Source organism: Artemia sp. Qi Xiang Cuo, chromosome 9 (genome assembly GCF_049724085.1).
Source record: "Artemia sp. Qi Xiang Cuo chromosome 9, ASM4972408v1, whole genome shotgun sequence".
NCBI lineage: Eukaryota > Metazoa > Arthropoda > Branchiopoda > Anostraca > Artemiidae > Artemia > Artemia sp. Qi Xiang Cuo.
Genome location: NC_142802.1, coordinates 42610750 through 42626628, shown reverse-complemented (window position 1 = coordinate 42626628; position 15879 = coordinate 42610750). Strand labels below are relative to the sequence as shown.

General features: G+C 34.2%; 2 protein-coding genes across 2 annotated transcripts in view; both read left to right on the top strand.

The window, feature by feature from the left end:
• The window catches only part of LOC148948674 (uncharacterized), a 77937-nt gene that overhangs the window by 51665 nt on the left and 10393 nt on the right, over positions 1–15879 (top strand). The window contains exon 9 of the mRNA XM_089094039.1: positions 3145–3415. Coding sequence (XP_088950165.1) covers positions 3145–3415 — 271 coding nt within the window. The remainder of the gene's footprint in view (positions 1–3144; positions 3416–15879) is intronic.
• On the top strand, positions 10802–13033 carry LOC148948675 (RAD50-interacting protein 1-like). Its single transcript, XM_089094038.1, has one exon. It carries the CDS (start codon positions 10802–10804, stop codon positions 13031–13033), a length of 2232 nt encoding a protein of 743 aa, XP_088950164.1.

Genomic DNA, 15879 nt, shown 5'->3' with positions numbered 1-15879 from the left:
GTTGAAACTTGCTGAGGTGGATACTGAACTGACCAAAATGCGCTATTGCTACACCTAATACTACGACTACTTCTACTAGGGCTTAGGGTATTAAGACGAAACTTTCAGGGAATGTTGAGGTCCATAAGTAACTTCTTATGGACCTATATAATAGTGCAAATTCTATAAAATGAAGCTTTTAGAATGATCGGTGGATATGTCAGGATATGCAAAATACCTTTTCTTGTTTTATGTCCCTGAAATTCCTTAATGTTAGTCAACTAAGATATTACCAAACTGTTGTATTTTTGTTCTGTAGTATTTTTGTTTTTATCAAATTAATAATGATCTGCATAATTATGAGGCTAAGTGTAGTGATACATAGTTGTTGATGTATGCCATGATACCCTGTCTTCATTTTCAATGAAACACCTGAATCCATTTGCGTGGGATGCGCTACCAGTGAGTTCTAGAGTGCCGGAACATATACCTCAGTTTAAAATAAATTAAAATATTTTTTGGGGCGGGGGGATATGATTGTTGGATATTTTGTGTATGAAAATTAAAATATTTTTTGGGGCGGGGGGATATGATTGTTGGATTTTATTATGGGGGGGGGGGAGGAAGCAGAGTGGCTAGGAAATCCATTATTTGTATAATACTACTACTGCTAAAGCTAAGGTTATCGAAACACACTATGTTTATTAAGTATAGGTATTAAGTTGAAACCCCCGCCTCTGGCCGAATGACGGTGTCATATATTTGTATTATTAATTGAAAATTGAAGTTATTGCTCAGGCACCGCAATTTTTTTTTGCGATTCTGAACTGAACTTAAAAATTTTTTTTTTTTATAACTTAATAATACATACAAATAATTTTGTAATTACCAGTTTTTTGCTCTTTAAGCAATTTAATGTAAAATTTTCTGTGTATGAAAATTAAAATATTTTTTGGGGCGGGGGGATATGATTGATGGATTTTATTATGGGGGGGGGGAGGAGGAAGCAGGGTGGCTAGGAAACATGGGCGCCCATAAGGGGGGGGGGGGATGCAAGCCCCCCTGACTGAATGACGGTGTCATATATTTGTATTAATTAAAAAAACTTTTCCACCGAATAAGTTCAAAGAAAAGTAAAGAGTTCTATTAAGTCAAAAATGGGCAGAAATAAAGTCAAATAATCTTCCAAGCGTAGAAAAAGTGTGTATAATAGAAAAAGTGTGTATAATAGAAAAAGTGTGTATAATAGAAAAAGTGTGTATAATAGAAAAAGTGTGTATAAAGTGTGAATAATAGAAAAAGTGTGCATAATAGATTATACACATAATAAAAAAATATTAAAATATTTTTTGGGGCGGGAGGATATGATTGATGGATTTTATTATGGGGGGGGGGGGGTAGGAAGCAGGGTGGCTAGGAAACATGGGCGCCCATAAGGGGAGGGGGGCGCCAGTCCCGTCCTGGCTGAATGACGGTGTCATATATTTGTATTAATTCAAAAAACTTTTTCCACCGAATAAGTTTTCAAAGAAAAGTAGAGTTCTATTAAGTAAAAAATGGGCAGAAATAAAGTCAAATAATTTTCCAAGCGCAAAACTACCACAATTCAGTATCAACAATTAAATGAAACTCAAAACGACAGAAATTATAATAAATAGCCAAGTCAAACTCAAAACGAGCAAAAATTAACAATGCTAGGGCTGAAAACCCCCATGCCTTCTCAAGACCACAACATAACTTAGGCTTTACTGGAAAAAACAACGACTGTGGATTGTCAGTTTGATATACCTATAAACTCAAAAGGAAGTGCTAATTAGACCAGGTAAGCCCCCCCCCCCCTAAAATTCAGCCTATGGGCGCCCATGCTAGGAAAGGTAAAGGGGGGCTGTGAGGCAGCGTGAAGGACTTGAGTATTTATGAGTGATGAGGACTGGACTAGTTATAATTATTTTTTGTTATATTTATCTAATTATTTGATATATTAGGTAATTAGTTATGTGAACTTTCGCGAGACTTATTTACCCTGATAGGTTTTTCTCCAGCGCGAAAGTACCGATTTTTTTTATTCATTTATTTGTGGGTGTTCAAAATAACAAATTTTTACTTGAACCCATCCATCTAAAGTTCTATAGTAGAACTATTATCAAAATTGGTAACGTTATCTTGTCCAAAATATAAAAAGCAAGCCCAAATCTTTATTCTTAAAGACATAAATCGAATAAAAGTAATTCTCTAGAAGTAAAAAAAAAAAAAAAAAAATGCCGCTAAACAAGTTTTCAAATAAAATAAAGAGCCACATTAAACCTAAAATGAGTGGAAATAAAGTAAAATAGTAATTCAACTGTAAAACGAACATAAATCATTAACAATAAATATGAGAAACCTGAAACAAACAGAAATTACAATGAATAATCAAGTTATATTTAAAACGAACGAAAACTATGGCAAATAGGAGTAGTGCTAACACCGTCTATGCCTTGCAAAAACCAGAACGTCGTTTGCATTTTACTGCAAATTGATTTAATTGCTTATTTATTGAATGTTAAATATCTATTTTGATAAAATGGTGGCTATTTATAACATTAACCAATGATAAAACTATATCAACTAAAATCGACCATAAATTAATCTTAGAAAACGTTCCCCAAAAATGAAGCTTTTAAAGGAAAAGTAAAGAGTCATTTTAAAATTAAGGCGAGGAGAAATAAACTCATATAATAGCTTGAATTCAAGACGAACAAGACTTACTATCAATGAATAATGGATTTCTACGTCGAATAAAAATAAATTAATATAATGAAATAAGATAAACAACAGTAGAACTACTGCCCCCTCAATCTTCAAAGGCAAGAATGCTTCAATTTGTCTTACAAATGTTGCGCTGACGTCAGTATAATAATGAATAAAAACCAGAGAAAATAATAGTCATCCTACAGTCCTTATAAAATCACGGGAAAAGAAGGGCTATACTTACCTATTAGAGATAAGGTTATACTGATATTTGTCTAGTATTCTATCTATTCTAATATTATCAAAAAAGTATGTTTGTTTTCAGGGAAACATATCTTTAAATCTAATCAATGAACGTTGCTTTTAAGTGCCCTAGATCTATCCTTTGGAAAATGGTAATATCGCTGAGATTTGAATTGTTTATTTTGTTTTTAGTATTCGGCTAGTATGAGCATGCTTCAGAAAGTCTTAAATAACAAGATTGTTGGAAGAGACGCAAATCGTACGAAAACAATATGCCTGGTTTTAGCTGATGCCCACTGTTTGGAAAGTCAACTTCTTTCCCTTGATGATACCTTGCTGTACGAAAATTGTGAGCCATATCTTCCTGATTTGATTGGGCCACTGGAAGCCTCCAAGAACTGTGTCGAAAATGCATTCCAAGTCTTACCGATGTATAAGTTGATTTCTGAAAAGCAGGGCTGGGGTATGTTTTTTTGGCTTCATTTATTTCAAGTTGAGCGAAAAGAGTGTGTTATTAAAATGTAATTAAACGTTTTGGAGGGAGGCATAACAAATTTGTCTTAGAAAATTATCATTTTGTAGAAGGACTCAGATAATATCTTTTAATAATGATGCCTCATTAAGAGACTCTTTTGAAACTCTTTTATACTTTTCAAAGGCGCCAAGTAGGCCTAAAGTTAAAGATTTACAATTTTCCTCTTCGAAGGAATTCAGGATTTTTCTAAACTCCATTTTTAAGTCCACTGGTTGAATGCAACTTTCCAGATCCTGAAAATAAAACATGAGTAGAGACTAAGAAGTACAACTTGTATTAAAGTTAAATGGGAGAGATGCAAGAATCAATATCAGGAGCTTAAAAAGTACCAGAAAATTCAAGAATAACAAAAGGAATGAACAGGCCATTATTAAAACGAACCAAGAACTGAAAATAACTACCATAATATGACAGCAATATTTGCTTCAGATGGTTTAATTTATTCAAATGTTGCACAAATACATTTTTAACGTTTCAAGATTAAAAAGAACATTATTTTTTTTATAAGGTGATTATCAAGAGAGGAGGCATAATTTATGATCTTTAAAAATCCTTTCACCTCCTGTTCGCGCCACTTTGTTCTTCTCTTAAAACTTAATTTACTGCATCTCTAATTCTAAATAGAATCATCACACTAAGTAATTTGCTTCCTACAGAAACTAAGCTAATACTTCTATAATTACTACTCACTCTTGTCACCTTTCTTCTAAAAGGTTTTAATTAGAGTTTTGGTAAAAATCGCTAGGTACTTCCCCTTATTCAAAAATCATATTCTTAATCTTCAGTAATTTATCTCTTAACTTCACAAATAAGATATTGCAAAAACTCACTTATCACACTATAAACACCTGAAGCCATATTACTGTTGAATTCTTTTAGTACTGTTTCTAACTCTTTCTTGCAAAACCATCACTGCCCAATTGTCACAAACTTTGTCATTCTTTTCTATACATTTTCTGTAACTTTATCAATTTTAATACATTCTCAAAATGTTCTACCCATCTCCATTTAACGCTTTCCTTATCACCAATTGAGGCCCCGTTTCTATCTTTAACTGAGACAAGTCCAGATAGACTGCTCCCTCTTAATTTTGTAACATGTCATGTATATCGTCTGGCTGCATATACCAGGCTTTTGGCAATTTTTATCCATCGGCACCAGTTGACACCTCCTTAGTTCGTATTTTAATGCTTGTTCTACTATCCTTACATCTCTTTTAAGCTTATATGGTTTATCACTTTTTTTTTTTACAAACCCTCCTCTTTTCTACCAAGTTTGAAGTGATTTCACTAATATTCCTAGCTGTGTTTCTGACGTTCCTCCTTGATACGCAATCTGCTACTTCACAAACTATTTTCCTAAACTTATTCCATTCATCTTCTACATTGTCGAATCTTAGACTCTCCAGTTTCATGTTCAACTGTTCCTGGAATGTTTCTCTCAAATTCTGATCCTAGAGTCTACCAACGTCATAGGTTCCCTGAAAGTAGCTACCCTTTCCAAATTTCAGCTTTAGACTAGATCTATATGGTACTAGAATGTGATCTCTTCTTGTAGCATCAGTAACAACACTCCTGTACACACTAGTATCTCATTTCGATCCTACCAGTCTGATTTGCAATAACATAATCAGTTGGGTTGGCCATCTTGCCACCATGTTAACTTATGACCCATTTTATGACCAAATACTGTATTGGTTATAACTACATCGTTATAGCCTATAAAATTGCAGCAGTCTATAACCATTGCCATTTTCCTTTCATACGCGAAATTTACGTAGGCTATGATACCATCTATCCCTATTTCTACCAACTGGTTCTTAAAAAATTCATGTATAACTCATAACTCATATATACATTCTATCCCTATTTCTACCAACTGGGCCTTACAAATTGTAACTAAAATACTTATCCGGGTTGCAGCGGTAGCTAGCAACCTAGTAAGAGACGATCACGTCCAATGTTAAGAAATATAAAAACCCATAGTTCTTAAAAAAAGAGTCAGATCAAAACAAAAAGTACACCATTAGAACCGCCTTGTCCGAAACCCCTGCATAGTAAAATTTCTGTCCCTTGGCTTGAACAGCAAGGGAAATATATTGGCTTGAAAATCAAGAAAAGTGGCAGCTACTACAACATTCTGCCTAAACGGGATATTTTTTTCTTTTTTTCTTTTTTTTTTCTTTTGTATCCAGAGATAGCTTGGCACTGGAACATCGTAGAGGGTTGTTTAATAGCTCATTTTAAAGGAAATTAATTGGGTTAAAAATCTATAGTAACTAAAATAAATTATTTCTAAAAGAGAATAAATTTTTCCACCAAAAACTGCATTTTGATGTCTTTTCACACTGCAGTCTTTCAAACATAATCGTATACCAGCGGTAATTATAATAAAGAACGACCTCTTGCCTATACTAAATTTTATACGCCACTAAACTATAGTATAGGTTAGTAATTCAACAGATAGCTTGGCACTGGAACATCGTAGAGAGTTGTTCAATGGCTCATTTTAAAGGAAATACAATAAGGAACGAACTCTTGCCTATGCTATCTTGCATATGTGATACAGTAAAGAACGGCCTCTTGCCTATACTAAATTTTTATAGGCCACTTGCGTATAGTATAGTCTAGTACAGTTATATTTAATCCGGGTTGCAGCGGTAGCTAGCAACCTTGTAAGAGACGATCACGTCCAATGTTAAGAAATATAAAAACCCATAGTTCCTAAAAAAGGAGTTAGATCAAAACAAAAAGTGCACCAGTAGAACCGCCTTGTCCGAAACCCCTGTATAGTAAACTTTCTGTCCCTTGGCTTGAACAGTAAGGGAAATATATTGGCTTGAAAATCAAGAAAAGTGGCAGCTACTACCACATTCTGCCTAAATGGGATATTTTTTTTTTTCTTTTTTTCTTTTGTATCCAGAGATAGCTTGGCACTGGAACATCGTAGAGAGTTGTTCAATGGCTCATTTTGAAGGAAATTAATTGGGTTAAAAATCTATAGTAACTAAAATAAATTTTTTATAAAAGAGAATAAAGTTTTCCACCAAAAACTGCATTTTTGATGTCTTTTCACACTGCAGTCTTTCATTATAATAAAGAACCACCTCTTACCTATACTAAATTTTATGCGTCACTTAATTATAGTTAAGGTTTTCCGGGTTGTTACAATAAATCCGGGTTGCAGCGGTAGCTAGCAACCTAGTAAGAGACGATCACCTCCAATGTTAAGAAATATAAAACCCCCCAACTCCTAAAAAAAGAGTCAGATCAAAACAAAAAGTACACCATTAGAACCGCCTTGCCCGAAACCTCTATAAAGGAAACTTACCGCCCTTTGGCTTGAATAACAAAGAAAATATATTGGCTTGAAAATCAAGAAAATTGACTTTTTCCATGTTATTCTCCACAAACGGGATATTTTTTTTTTCCGCTTGATTTTCCTCCTCAGCTAGCTGGGCACTGGAAAATCATAGAGAGCTGTATAATAGCTCATTTTAAAGGAAATTGCAACATCTAGTGCCTTTTGTAATTAAAAATAAAATACTTTTTAAAGTAGAATCAATTTTGTCAAAAAAACTACATTTTTGATGTATTTTCATACTGCAGTCTTTTCAAAGATATTTGAATTTTGAAGCAATCAAACAGTTCATGGTACTGAACTCTATAGTAATAATAGATACTTGTCTCAATAGTAACCGAAACTCCTGGAACCAAAATTTTCTTTTTTGGCTTAATCACTAAAATTATTATGTAAACTGCAAAAATATTACATTAAAGAACGATCTTTAGTCCATAGTAACTGAAGTGTTGTAAGGAACCATTACATAGATGATGCTTACAGTAATCAAAGGTTACTGTTTACAATGTGTTGAAAAGAAATTAAAAGACTATCAATGGAATATCAAACCATTGTGTACATTAGAACTAGTTAGACACTTGATTGTTTGAGGTTCGTCTCTTACTATTTGAAAGAAGAAAAAGCCATAGGCTTTTTCCTGTTTGTAACCAGGTTATTATTAATGATTAATGGTTGAGTTTACGCTTAATAACTCATTTTAAAGTTATAATAAAGAATTTATCCGGGTTGCAGCGTTATAATAAAGAACGAACTCTTATACTATACATAAATGATCGAAATAGGTCATTATAAATGGGAATATTTTACAGGTTGCAGCGGTTGCTAGCAACCTAGTAAGAGGTGATCACGTCCAATGTTAAGAAATATAAAACCCAAGTGAGATCAAAGAAAAAGTACAACATTAGAACTGCCTTGTCAAAAACCCTTATATAGGAAACTTTCTGTCATTTGACTTTAACAGCAACAAGGGAAATATATTGGCTTAAAAATCAAGAAAAGTGATCCGGGTTGCAGCGGTAGCTAGCAACCTAGTAAGAGGCGATCACGTCCAATGTTAAGAAATATAAAAACCCATAGTTCCTAACAAAGGAGTCAGATCAAAACAAGCGCGGTATCCGGGTTGCAGCGGTAGCTAGCAACCTAGTAAGAGACGATCACGTCCAATGTTAAGAAATATAAAAACCCATAGTTCCTAAAAACGGAGTCAGATCAAATTCAAAAGTACACCATTAGAACCGCCTTGTCCGAAACCCCTGTATAGTAAACTTTCTGTCCCTTGGCTTGCACAGCAAGGGAAATATAATAAAGAACGACCTCTTGCCTCTGCTATATTTTATCGGCCACTTAACTATAATATAGGTCAGTAAAGTTTTACATAAAGGATCGATGTCAGTCAAGAGGATCTAATGTAGTACTAATTAATAGAAGTTTTATTTAAACTTTAAATCCGGGTTGCATCGGTAGCTAGCAACCTAGTAAGAGACGATCACGTCCAATGTTAAGAAATATAAAAACCCATAACTCCTAAAAATTACATTAAAAGACAATCATTGGAATAACAACCCATTGCATATATTGGACTTAGTTAGCTACTCAATTGTTTTCCGGGTTGTATTATAAAGAACGAACTCTTGCCTTTATAACTTTTATAAGCCATTTTTATAATAAAGAGCGACCTCTTGCCTATGCTAAATTTTATAGACCACTTAACTATTGTATAGGTTAATAAAGTTTACATAAAGGACAGTAAAAAACTAACTTCCAGCCTATAGTAACTAAAAGAAGATTATAATTATCCGGGTTGCAGCGGTAGCTAGCAACCTAGTAAGAGACGATCACCTCCAATGTTAAGAAATATAAAACCCCATAACTCCTAAAAAAAAGAGTCAGATCAAAACAAAAAGCACACCATTAGAACTGCCTTGTCCGAAACCCCTATAAAGGAAACTTACAGTCCTTTGGCTTGAATAACAAAGAAAATATATTGGCTTGAAAACCAAGAAAATTGCCTTTAACCACGTTATTCTCCACAAACGGGATATTTTTTTTCTTTCTTCCTCTTCTTCTTTTCCACAGATAGCTTGGCACTGGAACATCGTAGAGAGTTTTTCAATGTCTCATTTTAAAGGGAATTAATGGCGTTAAAAACTTTTTGTACTTAATCCGGATTGCAGCGGTAGCTAGCAACCTAGTAAGAGACGATCACGTCCAATGTTAAGAAATATAAAAACCCCTAACTCCTAGGAAAAGAGTCAGATCAACACAAAAATTACACCATTAGAACCGCCTTGTCCAAAACCCCTATAAAGGAAAGTTATCACTCTTTGGCTTGAATAACAAGGAAAATATATTGGCTCGAAAATCAAGAAAATTGACTTTAACCACGTTATTCTCCACAAACGGGATATTTTTTTCTTTCCGCTTTTTTTTCCTCCTCAACTAGCTGGGCACTGAAAAATCATATAGAGCTGTATAATAGCTCATTTTAAAGGAAATTGCAGCATCAAGTCACTTTTGCAATTAAAAATAAAATACTTTTTAAAGTAGAATCAATTTTGTCCAAAAAATTGCATTTTTGATGTATTTTCATACTGCAGTCTTTTCAAAGATATTTGAATTTTGAAGCAATCAAACAGTTCATGGTAATGAAATATATAGTAATAATAGCTACTTGTCTCAATAGTAACCGAAACTCTAAAGAACAAAATTTTGATACCAATAGATACACTTGTCTCAATAGTAACCGAAACTTTAAAGAACGAAATTTTGGTACCAATAGATACATCAAAGCAAACAGTTCATGATAACAAACTGTATCTTGTATAGTAAGTGTGACTCGTCTCAATAGTAAAACTTGCTACATCTAGTTCCTTCTGTAATTAAAGATAAAATATTTTTTCAATAGTTCCGGTTTGCAGCGTTAGCTAGGAACCTAATTAAAAGAGATCATTCGAAGAACATATTATTGTATATATTGGAGTTAGTTAGCTGCTCGATTCCTTGAAAAAAAAAAAATCTTATTTGTAAAATTAAAATATAATAATTACTGAAAATTTAAAAAAAATAATTTTATTTAGCTGCAAAGTGCAAAAATATTTACGGTGTCTGAACAATAATTTCCATTTTTTAATTCAAACCAGAAAAAAATCTGAAAATTTAAAAATTAGTTTGGTTTTCCTTTTGCTTCAATTGAATCGCTACACCATTTTATACGCCATTAATTTTATATCATCTTGGTTCAAAATTTTTTGGCTTAACCCGTAAATTACGTATCTCTATATTGTTGTCCTATATTTCCAATGAGAAATATTCAATTTTTTTTTATTTTAGTTTTGAATTCAGATAGTCTTAAGTTATTATGTAAACTGCAAAAATATTTATTATGTTTAACCAATAATACTAATTTTTAATTCAAACTAGAGCAATACCTGACAATTTGGAATTAGTTTTGTTTTTTGTCTCCTGGAACCAAAATTTTCTTTTTTGGCTTAATCGCTAAAGTTATTATGTAAACTGCAAAAATATTTATGATGTCTAACCAGTAATAGTGATTTCTTAATTTAAACTACAAAAATACATAAAAATTTTAAAATTAGTTTTGCTTGTCTCCTGGAACCAAAATTTTTTTCATCTAAGTTCAAAGTTATTATTGTATCCTGGAACCAAACTTTTTTTGGTTTGTAACCCGTAAAGTACGTATCTCCATATTGTTGTCTTGTAATTGCAATTATTTTAGTTTTCAGTCCAGAATCGCTAAACTTATTATGTAAAATGCAAAAATATTTATGGTGTCTAACCAATAATACTAATTTTTTAATTCAAACAAGAGAAATACCTGAAAATTTAAAAATTAGTTTTGTTTTATGCTAAGTTTTAGCTACTCGACACGTGTGTACTTAATAATTGCAAACATTATTTGCTGTTAGACAAGCCCAGGAAATTTGAAAAACAAAAATGCTGACAAATATTGACAGGATAGTTGGTGAAGAAGTAAAGAACTTGGGGAAGCTTGAAAGTCAGATTACAGTTTTAACTGCATCTATTTCGAGTTTAGAAAAGAAGATTGATTATTGGACCTTTTCAAAAAGGGACTCAGTATTTGCCAAACTCAAGGAATCTCAGGAGAAGCTGAGCCAACTTTTAATTAAGGCTGAACAACTATCAATTTTGATTGAAGGATTTGTGAAGGATAGTGAACCACTTTTTTGTGAGCTCTTTCCTTTTATTGATCAAGTTATCTCAGTTCAGAACAAAATCAACTACCACCAACTTTTACAATTTGGAAAATTTATCAATCGTGACTTAAAAGATGCATTGCATTTGAAGGACTATGAGAGGATTGCCGCTAAATTCCAGAAATTACAAGAAACCCACTCTCAAATGCATGGGACGCAATGTGGAAATTTGCACAATTATTTCCGAAGGTTGAAGCAAGAATGGGCAAAAACTATTTACCTCCCTGTAAAAAGGTCAATTGAAGATGTAATGGTAGAAATTGGGTGGCCATTCATTTCAACAAATCAGCCCTTAGAGAATGTGAAAAGGACTACGGATGATGATTACAAGAAATTTCAGAGTCTTTTGAAGATTCTTGCTTTGCTAAACAATGAGGTGGACCCTGATTCAGAGTGCATTTGGGAAATGCCGTCTTCTATTTCTGGTTTGAGTTTGCCAATGAGGCACTTGACAAAACCGCTAAAAAAGCGCTTTGAATATCATTTTAGCAGCAACCGGCAGACAAACGACTTGAGTTGGCCAGAACTATACCTCACTCAAATTTTAGATTGGTGCAAGCGTCCATGTGCGTTTTTAAGTGAATGGGTACAACCCGTTTTTGATAGTATCAACATAGATTCCAAGGAAGAATTCACAAGAGCTTTATGTGGTTTGGTGGTGATTAAGCTAAATCATGACCTGCCACTTTTATATGAGGATGACTACCTTTTTGGTCATTGTATCGAGGAAATTCTTGCATTTGAGAGAGAACTAAGATTCAATGTGCACTATCAACCTTCAGTTCATGAAACATTGACAGGGGAACGCACGTTAGAAAAATGGCTCCGTATTGAGAAAAAATATGCCATAGAGAAGATAGACGCCATGCTCAGCTCTGATACTGCCTGGCTTTCTACCAGCGATGTGGAATTCGATGGTGCTACGGTACTTTACGTCACAGAAGTTGCAGAAAAATTCGCAAAAACTCTTTTGGCGATGACTGATCGATACAATATTTTGCCACAGAGAGAGCACAGATTCCAGTTTCTTGATTTGCAGTTGGAACTGCTTGAAGACTTCCGAATACGTATGCTACAAATGAAAAATGAGTTTGAAGATCAGCCACTTGGAGAAAGCTTTTGTGGAGTATTGAATACAGTACATTATGTTACCCTGATTTTAGAAGATTGGGAGGATACAACGTTGATTATTCGACTTGATTCTTCCCGACAAGAACCTGATGCAGCCAACTTAGGGCTAGAAACTGGTGAAGAGCCTGACATTCCAGTACCTGCTCTAACGAATGTATCTAAAAACTTTGATCAAGTTGCTGAGGGCACGGTTTTCGACTCAATCATTGAGCCGTTTGAAAAAATAGAGACAGACATGGTAAATTTAATTGTTGATACAATTCTAAGAGATGTCAAGGACCGAAGCGCTTATTACCGGAAAAATGAATGGCAAATGATGTTTTCAATGAAGGATTATATTCAACCTTGTTTAACACCACGTTTTTGCAAAATGCTGCATGCTCTTCAGGAAAGCTTACGACGAGCTCACCAGCGATTGTCTCAAAAAGTATTTATAAAAATCTGGAAGTCCGTTGGATCACGTGTAAATAAGTTTTTCTTCGAAGAAATCATCTTAGAAAATAGATTCAATGAGGGAGGGGCTGAGCAGCTGGAATATGACATAAAAAATGGACTGTTACCAATATTTGGACAATATTCAATTCGTTCATCTGGAATATTTTCAAAAATACAAGAATCGTGTCTTATCCTTAAGATGCCTGTTGGCGATGCATATTTGTTGAAAGAACTCCTTACACGTGATGAAGCAGGGGTTTCTTTTCGTCTCAGCTACACGGAGACAAGTGATAAAGTGAAAGCCTTAAGGGAGCATGGAATTTATAATCTTTCTGTTCGGGATGCTCTATTTGTCTTTGACAGAAGGTTGACTACGTCACTCTGATTTTTTTTTTTTACATTAAGGAATGATCTGTAGCCCTTTGTAACTGAAGTAATAAAATGAATCACTATATAGATGATTTTGTTAATTGCAGCAATAGCTAGCAACCAAGTAAGAGACAATCACGTCCAATGTTAAGTCAAACTAGAAAAATACCTTAAAATTTTAAAATTAATTTAATTTTTTGTTAGATTCTAACTACCTGACGTGTGATTTTATGTCTTTTCCAATTCCAAGATCACAATAATGAAGAATATTATTTTATTTTCCGGGTTGCAGCGGTAGCTAGCAACCTAGTAAGAGACGATCACGTACACCATTAGAACCGCCTTGTCCGAATCCCCTGTATAGGAAACTTTCTGTCCCTTGGCTTGAACAGCAAGGGAAATATATTGGCTTAAAAATCAAGAAAAGTGGCAGCTACTACAACATTCTGCATAAACGGGATTTTTTTTTTCTTTTTTTCTTTGTCCGGGTTGCAGCGGTAGCTAGCAACCTAGTAAGAGACGATCACCTCCAATGTTAAGAAATATAAAAACCCATAGTTCTTAAAAAAAGAGTCAGATCAAAACAAAAAGTACACCATTAGAACCGCCTTGTCCGAAACCCCTGCATAGTAAAATTTCTGTCCCTTGGCTTGAACATTAAGGGAAATATATTGGCTTGAAAATCAAGAAAAGTGGCAGCTACTACAACATTCTGCCTAAACGGGATATTTTTTTCTTTTTTTTTTCTTTTTTTTTCTTTTTTCTTTTCCACAGATAGTTTGGCACTGGAACATCGTAAAGGGTTGTTCAATAGCTCATTTTAAAGGAAATTAATTGGGTTAAAAATCTATAGTAACTAAAATAAATTATTTCTAAAAGAGAATAAATTTTTCCACCAAAAACTGCATTTTTGATGTCTTTTCACACTGCAGTCTTTCAAACATAATCGTATACCAACGGTAAGATTTGAACCCACGCCTCTGAAGAGACTGGTGGCTAACACCAGTTTTTCTATCTAGGATCATGTCTATTTGTTTCTGTTACTGTATGTAAAATTCACCTGAGCCACTACTACCTCCTCCAGTCGGTTCTACATAGGTATATACTACTATGACTTGTACCTTACACTTCAAAGTGGTAAAAGGAGCAACTAGAATGGTATTATTTATACCTTCCCAACCTAAGCAAGACATAGAAGCATCTTTATTCATCCTGAGCCGTACTCCCTGCTTATGAACCCAATGCTATATATATATATATATATATATATATATATATATATATATATATACATATATATGGTACCAGGAGCCCGGCGGCTTCACCGCCAGCCCCCGGCACTTGGCACGTGGCAGGGTTCTATATATGGATTCTCATTGTCGCGTTTCTTCTAACCGCAGACAATTTGCTGTCTTTTCATATTTCAGTCTTTTCAAACATATTTGATTATTAAATCAAGTCCGATTTCTAACAACGATATCTACTAAGCTTCAAACTTTTGGGTTTCGTTTTTGAGGTTTTTGAATTGTTATAATCCCTTGTCAAAACAGAGAATCATCATTTGTAATAATTGTTAATTTTGTTTTTTGGGCCTTCTTACTGGCACTGTATAATTGGTTCCGTTCAAAAAAGTTTTCGTTTTTAGGGTTTTTGAATCGTTGTAATCCCTTGTTAAAACATATACAAATATTTTGCAATTGCCATTTTTTTTCTCTTTACGCAATTTAATGTCTTCTCAAACTGTGTCGTTTCAAAGATATTTGATTGATAAAGCAAGTCCAGTTTCTAACAACGATTTCTACTTAGCTTCAAACTTTTGGTTTTCTTTTTTAAGGTTTTTGATTTGTTGTATTCCCTTGTTAAAATTATATACAAATATTTTTGCTCTTTCCACAATTTAATGATATATATATACATATATATATATATATATATATATATATATATATATATATATATATATATATATATATATATATATATATATATATATATATATATATATATATATATATATATATATATATGTATATATATATACCTTGGTTCAATTGTCTGCTCAAACGGAAGCCTAGATGCCGAAATATCAGCAAGAGCGGCAAAAGCAAACTCTGTCTTCGGTCGCCTTCTAAAAACAGTCTTGCATAAACCCCAGATCAGCCGTCTCACCAAAGCACGAATATAGTCTGCTTCGGTTGCCAGCATTATGCTCTATTCTGCCGAGACTTGGTCGCTGACTCAGACACAGACGGTAAAGGTAGACGCCATCCAGATGAAACACCTCCGAAAAATTAAACGCTCCAGATGGTCCAACAGGGTCCGAAATTCAGAAATCCTCAGGTCCTTCAAACTCCCACCCCTGTCCGAGCAGCTTGAGTTTCGCTCGCTGCGTTGGTATGGTCATCTGCTCCGTCTGCCTGCCCATACACCCGCCCGGCTCATCTTCGATATCGACCCAGCTGCAAACGGCTGGAGGTGTCCTAAGGGAAAACCACGCACCAGATGGGTGGACGTCATCCATGATCGGCTCGCCTCCAGAAACATCAACCCGGCTGAAGTGACAACCTTTGCCCTGAACCGACCACTCTGGAGAAGACTGACGGCGCTGACGACTGGTTCCCTCTACGCTGGCGACGCTGCCGAGCAAGAGCTTTAAGTAAGTAAGTATATATATATATATATATATATATATATATATACACATTTACACATACACAAACTTACTTAAAAAAACAAAAAGCCGTTCAAAACATGTAATGTAAACCGTGTCATGATGACTCCGATTTTCTATGCATGTATGAAAAGAAAGCGGTTTTTGATTCGAGCTTTGCTTTCATACTAATGGGGGCTTTGTCTGAAGTT